This window comes from Ranitomeya imitator, chromosome 7 (genome assembly GCF_032444005.1).
Source record: "Ranitomeya imitator isolate aRanImi1 chromosome 7, aRanImi1.pri, whole genome shotgun sequence".
In the NCBI taxonomy this organism is placed as follows: Eukaryota; Metazoa; Chordata; class Amphibia; order Anura; family Dendrobatidae; genus Ranitomeya; species Ranitomeya imitator.
The window spans coordinates 173,331,336-173,345,012 of NC_091288.1; the positions used below are offsets into that span (position 1 = coordinate 173,331,336).

Below are 13,677 nucleotides of genomic sequence, written 5' to 3' on the forward strand. Positions count from 1 at the left end.
TTTTTTTTCTGGAAATTCCATAAGCTTACACAATGCCAAAAAAGCAAAACAGAAAAAAAAACATAAAAAAATGAAACAAAAAAGGTGCAAAAATACCAAAACATGGTTTAGACACCTTCAGGGACATTTTTTTCATTTACTTAAAGCGGATCTGTTGCCAAATTTTACGATACAAACTGTATATATTTTTTTCATAGATCTCACATCTGATGAGGCTGATGTACTTGCTTTGAAAAATCCATGCCAAAATGGCTGTACAATCCATTTTGAAAGTTTAAACTAAACCTCTGCCCTCTTAGACTGGTTGACAGCTCTTATGTGTCCCTCCTCCCTGCTGTCAGGCTGGGTGGGACAAAACGTCATACACTTGACCTAATCAGCTCTCTCATTGTTTATCTGGTCTCATAAAATGCTTATTTGAATACCAGGATTATACAGCCATCCTAACATGGATTTTCAAAGTAAATCTACCAGCCTCATCAAGCCCAGGGACATATCAATAATGAATGGTGAGATTTTAGCAACAGGGTCGCTAAGGAACGATCAATCAGACTTTGTAGGCAGAGACTTAGTTTAAGCCTTCAAAAAGATTATACAGGCATTCTGACTAGGATTTCCACAGTAAGTACGCCAGTCACATCAGGTCTAAGATATCTCTTTTCATGATGTATGAAATTTGTATTGGAAAACCTGCTGAAAGATTCGCTTTAGATATACGGTATTTAGCTAAAATTAAAATGCTGGACTGTTTGGCTTCTACAGCCTCTATGTATCACAGTGCACAGGAGATTGCTGAACGACTTAACAGCAAATCCATTATGGCAGGGTCTGTAGTTCTTCTTTCATTGAACATTTCAATTTTGTGCCTGTATGTTACCTTCATATCATCCAGATTAGAAGGTAGCGGTCCTGCCTTCTTGAATGGGATGCTGTTCTGCCTGTTGGTGTTCAGGGCAGATGAAGCGCTGGTGTTCACATTGTTGGTTATGGAGTTTCCATTGTTCGCTTTGTCGTTCAAATTCCTAAAGAAAGAATAAAACATCACTTTCATATGGTTATGTAAAACTTGAGCAGGTTTCATGTGTACTGTGCCTTTATTAAAGATGTGCTTGAATTCTGCAGCTCAAAGCTGAGAAAGTGCAGTGGCAGAGCTGGGGGTGCGGCATACATAGATTCATGGCCATGGAAGCTAGTGCATAGACAAGTGTGTGTATGACCAAACACACCATTACAGACGTCCATGGATCTCAGTCCGATCACAGACCGGACCCTGGGTCCCTCGACCCGAAAGTGACAGCCTCATAGAAATACATGAGGCCGTCCTGCTCGGGTCGGAAGAGCCGCTGCCAGTCGGTGCAATGGACATTTGCATGAGCCCTTAGGAAAAACTAATATTTCCACACTCTTTCCTGTAGACTCAGGCTTGCATAGAGTACTTTAGCTGTCACCTAGCAGTTAAAGGGGTATTTCCATCTCCAAGATCTTATCCCAATATGTAGTGGGTGTAATAATATGCACCAAATACATCCAATTAAAAATGTAGTATAGTTCTTCTGATTAGCTAAGGCGCTTACCCCATATGCAGGGCATTGAGGTAGCTTAGGTTATCCATGTTACGAACACGAACAGCTGTCACTATTCTGAGTGGTTGTAACCATGTATATCTAAACCACCGCAATGCCCTTGCATATGGGGTAAGAGACATAGTAAATCAGAAGAACTATACTACATTTCTAATTGGAGGTATTTTCTAATATTCTTACACCTACTACAGATTGGGATAGGATCTTGAAGATGAGAATACCCTTTAGGATCAGACTCAATGGTGATGCAGGGTCTTGAAGTTCCGGAAAAATAAAGTCAATACCGATACTGGTGAGCGATCCCAATATTTCTCCTTGAGATATAAATAGTTGCAAATAAACTAAACAGGTTTCTTACAGGTGTTTTTCTCCCCATAGGGAAACATTGATTTTACAAGCAAGCTGCCATATTGCCACGACTTGGGGCAATATTGTGCTTCCGTGTAAATGACAACTTCCTGCGAGGACAGTGTGTAGACATGTGATTCCTATAAATGCTGGGCTGAAATGACGCTAGCGGAGCCAGGTTATGTGTCTGCGTGTAATCGGCCAGTGTTACCACATACTTGAGCGGCGCTGGTAGGATTGTCTGGTAGTTGTAGTGTTGTTGTTGCTGGCTCAGGATCTGTAACTGAAGGAAGAGCTGTTGTTGTTGCAGCAGACGGGCGTAGTTAGAATCCATCTCCGGCTCCAACTTCTCTAATTTCTGGTCTGGAGGAATATATTGGTGATATTTCAGCTTTTTCACCCGTGGTTTGGGCTCTTTTGACTTCTTACTGCGTGGCTTGTCGTTTGCATTCTTTGGTTGACTGTGCTGTTGTGAAAGCCATGGGGTACATTTTACGCTTACAAGTTATACATTGGATACCTAAACGTGATACCGACTTTATGCCAGAAATTACTTTCTATCTGACTTTGGTTACCACCATTAAAAGGGGGTTATCCAGTTGTTGTTTTGTTTTACTATGAGCCAAAAAACTAACAAGCAGGTAGCTGCTAACTAGTTAGCAATTACCTGCCTGTTCTATCGAGCACCAGCCCAGAAAGGTTACTGACCGCTCACGCCGGCGATTCAGCTGCTCAATGTCAACAGAGCAGCTCCTCTTCTTCCCGGCTGCTCTGTCGACGGGGTGTGACTGCTAACATTATGCTGATTGACATCCAGTTCCTCGCAGTTAGGCAGCGGGGAGCTGGCTTACAATCAGTATGACATCAGCAGTCACGCTCTGTCAACAGAACAGAGCGGAAGAAAAGTTGCTGCCCTGTCGAAGCCGTAGAATCGCTGGCAGGAGCGGTCCGTGCCGGTAGAGATCGGTGCTGAGTAGAACAGGCAAGTAGATAGCAACTACCTGCCTGATAGTCTTTAGGCCCACAGTAAAAAAAAAATTAAATAGAGTCCAGGATAACCCCTCTAAGAGAAATGACCAGTTTTTTGTGTAATCTCAGTAAGGCATTAGTGACTAATGACCATTCTTATTGTTAGCATTTTTAAACATTAAAATACATGAAACAGATTTATGGAAATGATCTCATGTGAACACAGCCTAAAACATGCAGTCTGAACTCCGCATAAATTTCATTTTTATTCCTTTTGGAACAATTAAAATGCAAACCAAAGTCACGGAAATCTTCATGAACGACATATTTTTCTTAAATATATATTGCTACAGATCAGATCTTCAGTCTTTATCTAAAGCCTCCTATAAAGGGATTGTCCCATAAAAATATTATTTATCGCCGTCCAATCAAAGTTTTCAATTTTATAGACTGTGGATGTTGCCGTTACACACTTGTTAAGGCGTCCGCTGCAGTTTTATCACTCCTCCTCCGAACGTCCCCCTAATGTGCCCGGCGGAGGTGGTCACACGTGCTCGGTTTGGATCCTCTTGTACACAGGTGTCGGAAAGTCTACCGATATTAGGAGTGTGGCTTCTTCTCACCTGCGCTGGACACGTTAGGTGGACGTTCAGAGAGGTAGAGGGGGCACAAAAAAATTTAACAGTCAGATCGAGATACAGATATTTCAGTAAAAAGTTACTTATGGGAGCACACCCTTTAAAACAGTAATGTAGACTAGCCGCAATCTACAAATACACCAAACCTTGCCGAACTCCCGAGAGGCACCACACCGCGTCTCTGCTATTTAGGTCACTTACAGAGGACATTACATCGATGACGTTTTTATCTGAGTTACTGCTTTATTCCTATATAAATATTGCTACTATCTGTGAAACAAAGAGCTGCTGGCATTTCTGTTCTCCACATTCAAGGCTAAACTATACAGGAGCAGGCGAAAGCTGCAGGACCATGAAGGCTATCCTTGAACCGCTAAGCCACAAACAATGAGAATGATGTGTCTTTTCATCTGTGTGGAAGAAGAACCCCATGAAGGACGGCCGTGACGCCGATCTCAATTCTTAGCCGGATTTTAGAAAAACAAGCTACTTTGCTTTCAGTGTAGTGCCATGGTAACGTCTTCCTCTCTTCTCTGTTATATATACGTGTGAACTTGTCATATTTCATTAAAAGAAGTGAAAATGAAGCGGAGAAAAAAAGTATAAGGTAGAATGTCAACTTTTACACCTTAAAGGGGCATTTCCAGCTAAAGCACTGCACTGCTAGATCGAGAGGACCCTTTTTCCTGTTGCTTAGGCATTAATAGTATATCCTGAGATGCAAATAATCCTTTAAGAAGACATTAGAATAAATCTAAGGGCATAAGTCGAGAAAACACATATTGCAGGATTTTCTGCATGCCACTGAAAAAGCCCTGCAGTAATGTCACTTGTATATAAGGTCCATCCTGACCTGCTTCCCTCCACATTTCAACAATGACTGATCATTTTACCCAACAGTAGGAAATAAAACGCAGTCATCAACTGAAAAGAACTTTGCTGTGATTAAAAAATGGTTCGCAGGTTATAATAACATAGCAAGGAAAATGTCATTATAAATAAATTCCTACTACAACTTTTAATTAGCAAATTACCTGCTTTTTTTTGTAGGAAAGTAATTGCTATAAAATAAAAATGTCCGCCTTCTTGTTACACTGATCTATACAGGCCCCAGAATGTTGATAGTGAGAACGTTCATTAGGTAGACAAGCCCCCCCCTTCCCTTTATGTGTAGGAAGAGGTTGTTTAAATGGAAATTCTCCTGGAGATACCAGGAGTGGTGAGGTAAGAAGAGGCTGCTCACACTGCTGTCCACCCTGTCTATGTGACCTAATACTGGAGATATCAGGAGTGATGAGGTAAGAAGAGGCTGCTCACACTGCTGTCCACCCTGTCTATGTGACCTAATACTGGAGATATCAGGGATGATGAGGTAAGAAGAGGCTGCTCACACTGCTGTCCACCCTGTCTATGTGACCTAATACTGGAGATATCAGGAGTGATGAGGTAAGAAGAGGCTGCTCACACTGCTGTCCACCATGTCTATGTGACCTAATACTGGAGATACCAGGAGTGATGAGGTAAGAAGAGGCTGCTCACACTGCTGTCCACCCTGTCTATGTGACCTAATACTGGAGATATCAGGGATGATGAGGTAAGAAGAGGCTGCTCACACTGCTGTCCACCCTGTCTATGTGACCTAATACTGGAGATATCAGGAGTGATGAGGTAAGAAGAGGCTGCTCATACTGCTGTCCACCATGTCTATGTGAAATAATACTGGAGATATCAGGATTGGTGAGGTAAGAAGAGGCTGCTCACACTGCTGTCCACCCTGTCTATGTGACCTAATACTGGAGATACCAGGAGTGATGAGGTAAGAGGAGGCTGCTCACACTGCTGTCCACCCTGTCTACATGACCTAATACTGGAGATACCAGGAGTGATGAGGTAAGAAGAGGCTGCTCACACTGCTGTCCACCCTGTCTATGTGACCTAATACTGGAGATACCAGGAGTGGTGAGGTAAGAAGGGGCTGCTCACACTGCTGTACACCCTGTACATGTGACCTAATACTGGAAATTCCAGGGATGATGAGTTAAGAAAAGGCTGTCCACACTGTTGTCTGTTTGATCTATTATTAGAGCTACAAGAAGGTGAGAAGAGGCTGCTCACACTGCTGCCCACCTATGATTCTGAATGCTAAGCGGCTGCTGTAAACTTAGAAATAACCTATGCTACATACTGTAAAGCCATCTCCAGGTCATAGCAGAGATGATTCCTACTACACATGCCCACAGACGTTAGTCCTGCTATCATTCTAGGACACGATTGTGTCAGTGTAACAAGAAGGCGGCCATTTTAATCTACTAAAGTGATTACCAGTAAATCCAAACGTATCACCTAGTAAAATTCTTCCCCGAAAGGACTAGATGATCACAGTGACAATTGAAAACAAATATGTAAATACAATATTTTATTTGTAAACAAAAAAACATAACAAAAATTGATAAAATGGATGCCTCTAGTGTGAGAGACGCAGGAACAAGCTATCCAGTGTGCATAAGTAAACACACCCTATATATACAAAGCATAGAAAATCTCCCTACATATATTGGGATACAATGATGGAAATGGAAAAAATATCTAATGAAGGTAAAGTGAAAAACAAGAAGGAATAATACATAAATGAAGTCTATACAGCAATAAGAGGAGGGCAGAGGGGCGCAGGACTCTTCCAGCTCGATACTAATCCAGTAAGTGGCCTTTTGTAAATTGGGTACTCTGCCGCTCTCATTGCATCACTCTCACGGCTGCTACACTGGCTTTCTAATGCATACAGAGGTTCCCATGTGTGCAGCCACATAAGCTCTGCAGTCATCCACCGCATTTGCATACCTTGATCCCTGCCATATATGATACTCCTGTGCTAGGACACTAGCCCCTTTAATTACCTTACCATAGGATATTATCTCACTGGACCACACTGCTTTATCTATGTACACGCACAGTGCACGTTACATGTCTTACTGCTATACAGACAGTGTTTATGTATTATTCTTTTTTCACCTTTAACTCCACTGCATATTTTTTTTCCATTTCCATCATTGTATCCCAATATATGTAGGGAGATTTTCTATGCTTTATACATAGGGTGTGTTTACTTATGCACGCTGGACAGCTTGTTCCTGCGTCTCTCACACTAGAGGCATCCATTTTATCAATTTTTTTTGTTTACAAATAAAAGATGATATTTATGTATTTGTTCTCATACTATATTGGGGTTTATATGTGGGGCCATCTACTGTATGGGGGATTATATGTGGGGCCATCATACTGTATGGGGGATTATATGTGCGGCCATCATACTGTATGGGGGATTATATGTGGTACCATCATACTGTATGGGGGATTATATGTGGGGCCATCATACTGTATGGGGGATTACATGTAGGGCCATCATACTGTATGGGGGATTATATGTGGGGCCATCATACTGTATGGGGGATTAAATGTGGGACCATCATACTGTATCGGGGATTATATGTGGGGCCATCATACTGTATGGGGGATTATATGTGGGGCCATCATACTGTATGGGGGGATTATATGTAGGGCCATCATACTATATTGGGGTTTATATGTGGGGCCATCTACTGTATGGGGGATTATATGTGGGGCCATCATACTGTATGGAGGATTATATGTGGGGCCATCATACTGTATGGGGGATTATATGTGGGGCCATCATACTGTATGGGGGATTATATGTGAGGCCATCATACTGTATGGAGGATTATATGTGGGGCCATCTACTGTATGGGGGATTATATGTGGGGCCATCATACTGTATGGAGGATTATATGTGGGGCCATCATACTGTATGGAGGATTATATGTGGGGCCATCATACTGTATGGGGGATTATATGTGGGGCCATCATACTGTATGGGGGATTATATGTGAGGCCATCATACTGTATGGAGGATTATATGTGGGGCCATCTACTGTATGGGGGATTATATGTGGGGCCATCATACTGTATGGGGGATTATATGTGGGGCCACCATACTGTATGGGGGATTATATGTGGGGTCATCATACTGTATGGGGGATTATATGTGGGACCATCATACTGTATGGGGGTTTATATGTGGGGTCATCATACTGTATGGGGGATTATATGTGGGACCATCATACTGTATGGGGGTTTATATGTGGTACCATCATACTGTATGGAGGATTATATGTAGGGTCATCATACTGTATGGGGGATTATATGTAGGGCCATCATACTGTATGGGGTATTATATGTAGGACCATCATACTGTATGGGGATTTTATGTGGTACCATCATACTGTATGGGGGATTATATGCGAGGCCATCATACTATATGGGGGATTATAGATGGGACCATCATACTGTATGGGGGATTATATGTAGGACCATCATACTGTATGGAGGATTATATGTGGGCCCGTAATACTGTATGGGGATTATATTTGGGACCATCATACTGTATGGGGGATTATATGTGGGGCCATCATACTGTATGGGAGATTAACACTAACAGGGGCTCTGTGGAATGCTCGCTCTGTCTGCAACAAGCTTTCCTACATCCATGATCTTTTTGTTACTACCAAACTTTCCTTCCTCGCCTCCCGAAACATGGCTCACCGCTTCTGACACAGCCTCTCCTACTGCACTTTCGTATGGTGGCTTCCACCTTTCTCACCCCCCCGCCCCAGCAGCAAACATGGCGGAGGAGTTGGTTTACTCATGTCAGATACCTGCTCCTTCACCCCAATCCCACTGCCAATCTCTGTCACCCTTCATTACTTTGAGGTGCACTCCGTGCGCATCTACTCCCCCTCTAACCTCCAACTGGCTGTCATCTACAGCCCCCCAGGGCCAGCCACCACTTCACCACCTGGCTCCTTCCTTTCCGCGGATATCCCTACTATCATCATGGGCGACTTCAACATCCCTATTGACACTTCCCTCTCAGCTGCCACTAAACTTCTATCTCTCACTTCCTCCTTCGGCCTCACTCAATGGTCTTCTACAGCCACCCACAAAGATGGCCACACACTGGACCTCATCTTCACCCGCCTCTGCTCCCTATCTAACCTCTCTAACTCACCACTTTCTCTCTCTGACCACAACCTTCTCACATTCTCTTCCCTCTCCACTCCATGTCTACAATCCCCACCCCTCAAACTTTCACACCCTCGCAGCAATCTTAAACACCTTGACCTACACTCATTCTCTGAACCCCTCCTCCCTCTCACAGATATAAGTTCCTTACACAATGCGGATGATGCTGCCGCTCTATATAACACCACAATAGCTGTAGCTTTGGAATCTCTTGCCCCTCTCACACATACCAAAGCTTGCAAAATCAACAGACAGCCCTGGCACACCAGCCTGACCAAAGAACTGTGGCGAGCTTCCAGGACTGCTGAGCACAGATGGAAAAGATCCCACTCCAACGAGCACTTCATCGCATTCAAACAGTCCCTCACTACTTTCAAGACCACACTCACCACAGCTAAACAAACCTACTTCTCATCCCTCATATCCTCCCTGTCTCACAACCCTAAACAGTTATTCAACACCTTCAATTCTCTCCTCCGCCCCCCAGCACCTCCTCCCTCCCCACTCATCTCAGCTGTAGACTTTGCCTCATTTTTCAAGAAGAAGATTGATAACATCAGAGACAGTTTTGGTCAACAACCCCCAGAGCCATTCCTCCCGACTTCCCAGCCCTCCACTTCCAAAACCAACTTCTCCACCATTACAGAAGATCGACTCTCCACTCTACTCTCAAGATCGCATCTCACCACCTATGCACTTGACCCGATCCCATCCCACTTCATCCCAAACCTCACCACAGTCTTCATCCCAACCCTAACCCATCTCTTCAACCTATCACTAACAGCTGGTGTTTTTTCCCTCAAGCTTTAAACATGCCTCCATCACACCTATCCTCAAAAGCCCTCTCTTGACCCATCCTCTGTATCTAGCTATCGCCCTATATCACTTCTCCCCTATGCCTCCAAGCTACTGGAACAACACGTCTACCTTGAACTGTCCTCCCATCTCTCTTCTCGCTCCCTCTTCGACCGCCTACAATCTGGCTTCCGGTCACATCACTCCACTGAAACTGCCCTTACTAAAGTCACCAATGACCTCTTAACCGCCAAGAGCAAGCGACACTACTCTGTCCTCCTCCTCCTGGACCTGTCGGCTGCCTTTGACACAGTGGACCATTCCCTATTATTACAGACCCTCCCATCCCTTGGCATCACAGACTTGGCCCTATCCTGGATCTCGTCATACCTAACAGACCAGACATTCAGCGTCTCCCACTCACACACCACCTCCTCACCTCGCCCCCTATCTGTCGGAGTCCCACAAGGTTCAGTCCTAGTGCCCCTGGCTCTTCTCCATTTACACCTTTGGCCTGGGACAGCTCATAGAATCTCATGGCTTTCAGTATCATCTCTATGCTGATGACACACAGATCTACATCTCTGGACCAGATATCACCTCCCTACTAACCAGAATCCCTCAATGTCTATCCGCTATTTCATCCTTCTTCTCCACTAGATTTCTCAAACTTAATATGGACAAAACAGAATTCATCATCTTTCCCCCATCTCACGTGACCCCCCCAATGAACCTATCCATTACAGTAAATGGCTGCCCACTCTTCCCAGTCCCACAAGCTCGCTGCCTCGGGGTAATCCTTGATGCTGATCTCTCCTTCAAATCATATATCCAAGCCCTTTCCACTTCCTGCCGACTTCAACTCAAAAATATTTCACGAATCCGTTCATTCCTCAACCAAGAATCTGCAAAAACCCTAGTCCATGCCCTCATCATCTCTCGCCTTGACTACTGCAACCTCCTGCTCTGTGGCCTCCCCTCGAACACTCTCGCACCCCTCCAATCTATTCTACACTCTGCTGCCCGACTAATCCACCTGTCCCCCCGCTATTCCCCAGCTTCTCCCCTCTGTCAATCCCTTCACTGGCTCCCTATTGCCCAGAGACTCCAGTACAAAACCCTAACCATGACATACAAAGCCATCCACAACCTGTCTCCTCCATACATCTGTGACCTCGTCTCCCGGTACTTTCCTGCACGCAACCTCCGATCCTCACAAGATCTCCTTCTCTACTCCCCTCCTATCTCCTCTTCCCACAATCGCATACAAGATTTCTCTTGCGCATCACCCCTACTCTGGAACTCTCTACCACAACATATCAGACTCTCACCTACCATCGAAACCTTCAAAAAGAGCCTGAAGACTCACCTCTTCCGACAAGCCTACAACCTGCAGTAACCACCGATCGACCAAACTGCTGCATGACCATCTCTACCCTCACCTATTGTATCCTCACCCATCCCTTGTAGATTGTGAGCCCTCGCGGGCAGGGTTCTCTCTCCTCCTGTACCAGTTATGACTTGAATTGTTTAAGATTATTGTACTTGTTTTTATTATGTATACCCCTCCTCACATGTAAAGCGCCATGGATTGAATGGCGCTATAACAATAAATAATAATAATAATTATATGTGGAACGATCATACTGTATGGGGGATTACATGTGGGAGCATCATATTGTATAGGGGATTATATGTGAGGCCATCATACTGTATGGGGGATTATATGTGGGACCATCATACTGTATGGGGGATTATATGTGGGACCATCATACTGTATGGGGGATTATATGTGGGACCATCATACTGTATGGGGGATTATATGTGGGACCATCATACTGTATGGGGGATTATATGTGGGGCCATCATACTGTATGGGGGATTATATGTGGGACCATCATACTGTATGGGGGATTATATGTGGGACCATCATACTGTATGGGGGATTATATGTGGGACCATCATACTGTATGGGGGATTATATGTGGGACCATCATACTGTATGGGGGATTATATGTGGGACCATCATACTGTATGGGGGATTATATGTGGGACCATCATACTGTATGGGGGATTATATGTGGGGCCATCATACTGTATGGGGGATTATATGTGGGGCCATCATACTGTATGGGGGATTATATGTGGGACCATCATACTGTATGGGGGATTATATGTGGGACCATCATACTGTATGGGGGATTATATGTGGGACCATCATACTGTATGGGGGATTATATGTGGGGCCATCATACTGTATGGGGGATTATATGTGGGGCCATCATACTGTATGGGGGATTATATGTGGGGCCATCATACTGTATGGGGTCATATGTGGGACCATCATACTGTATGGGGGATTATATGTGGTACCACCATACTGTATGGGGGATTATATGTAGGGCCATCATACTAGTAACATAGTAACATAGTTAGTAAGGCCGAAAAAAGACATTTGTCCATCCAGTTCAGCCTATATTCCATCATAATAAATCCCCAGATCTACGTCCTTCTACAGAACCTAATTGTATGATACAATATTGTTCTGCTCCAGGAAGACATCCAGGCCTCTCTTGAACCCCTCGACTGAGTTCGCCATCACCACCTCCTCAGGCAAGCAATTCCAGATTCTCATACTGTATGGAGGATTATATGTGGGGCCATCATACTGTATGGAGGATTATATGTGGTACCATCATACTGTATGGGGGATTATATGTGGGGCCATCATACTGTATGGGGGATTATATGTGGCGCCATCATACTGTATGGGGGATTATATGTGGGGCCATCATACTGTATGGGGGATTATATGTGGGGCCATCATACTGTATGGGGGATTATATGTAGGGCCATCATACTGTATGGGGGATTATATGTAGGACCATCATACTGTATGGGGGATTATATGTGGGGCCATCATACTGTATGGGGGATTATATGTGGCACCATCATACTGTATGGGGGATTATATGTGGGGCCATCATACTGTATGGGGGACTATATGTGGGGCCATCATACTGTATGGGGGATTATATATAATGAAAGATATATGTCCTCCTTAACAACTATTACAGCCATAATCAACTAAAATGTATATCTCTGTGTCAGACAAGACAAATGTCCAGGCAATGGTTGATGAACCATGAGCCTACTTCTTAAGTCATGAACAGACCCAGAAAGATGCTTATATTGCAGTAAGCTACTACTACAAATCTCACACGCATTACTGATTGAGGGGTAGGAAGAGATGAAAAAGAGACCGCTATCTACCCCAGTATGACACCTGCGGAGAGAGGGATGCCGGCTGAAGTTGGCACCATTCCTCTTCAGAGAAAGGGATGCCAGCTGACGATGGCACCATTCCTCTTCTGAGAGAGGGATGCCAACTGAAGTTGGCACCATTCCTCTTCAGAGAGAGGGATGCCGGCTGAAGATGGCACCATTCCTCTTCTGAGAGAGGGATGCCGGCTGAAGTTGGCACCATTCCTCTTCTGAGAGAGGGATGCCGGCTGAAGTTGGCACCATTCCTCTTCAGAGAGAGGGATGCCGGCTGAAGTTGGCACCATTCCTCTTCTGAGAGAGGGATGCCAGCCGAAGTTGGCACCATTCCTCTTCTGAGAGAGGGATGCCGGCTGAAGTTGGCACCATTCCTCTTCAGAGAGAGGGATGCCAGCCGAAGTTGGCACCATTCCTCTTCTGAGAGAGGGATGCCGGCTGAAGTTGGCACCATTCCTCTTCAGAGAGAGGGATGCCGGCTGAAGTTGGCACCATTCCTCTTCAGAGAGAGGGATGCCGGCTGAAGTGGCACCATTCCTCTTCAGAGAGAGGGATGCCGGCTGAAGATGGCAGCATTCCTCTTTCTCATAGGATGATGGACCAGCACAAGTTTATTCCTCTTTACAGTCACTGTAGCATTGTAAAGCGAGGATGGTGGAACCTTGATGGCCACAAGAGACTCTCCTCAGTATTTTATATGGTGGGGGTTCCACTGTGCCCCGATGTACTATATTACCTCGCACCATATGATGATAAACAGGCATTTACCTTAACCAGTGTTGGCCCAGGTTTCAAGATCACACTTGGTGCAGGGGATCGTGTAGGGAATTCAACAGCAGGAACAGACTTGAAAAACTCTGGCAGAGGTGAACATACTGCTTGGCACTGCAAAGAAAAATGTCAGGCGGTAATAATAATAATCTTTATTTTTATACAGCGCTAACATATTCCGCAGCGATTTACATTTT

General features: G+C 44.6%; 1 protein-coding gene across 4 annotated transcripts in view; it reads right to left on the reverse strand.

Moving 5' to 3' along the window:
- The window catches only part of MRTFB (myocardin related transcription factor B), a 309,401-nt gene that overhangs the window by 26,488 nt on the left and 269,236 nt on the right, over window positions 1–13,677 (reverse strand). For all 4 annotated transcript variants that reach the window (XM_069734075.1, XM_069734074.1, XM_069734077.1 and 1 more), the window contains 3 exons: window positions 13,478–13,594; window positions 2,150–2,397; window positions 878–1,022 (listed from right to left, as the gene is read on the reverse strand). In XM_069734075.1, coding sequence (XP_069590176.1) covers window positions 878–1,022; window positions 2,150–2,397; window positions 13,478–13,594 — 510 coding nt within the window. The remainder of the gene's footprint in view (window positions 1–877; window positions 1,023–2,149; window positions 2,398–13,477; window positions 13,595–13,677) is intronic.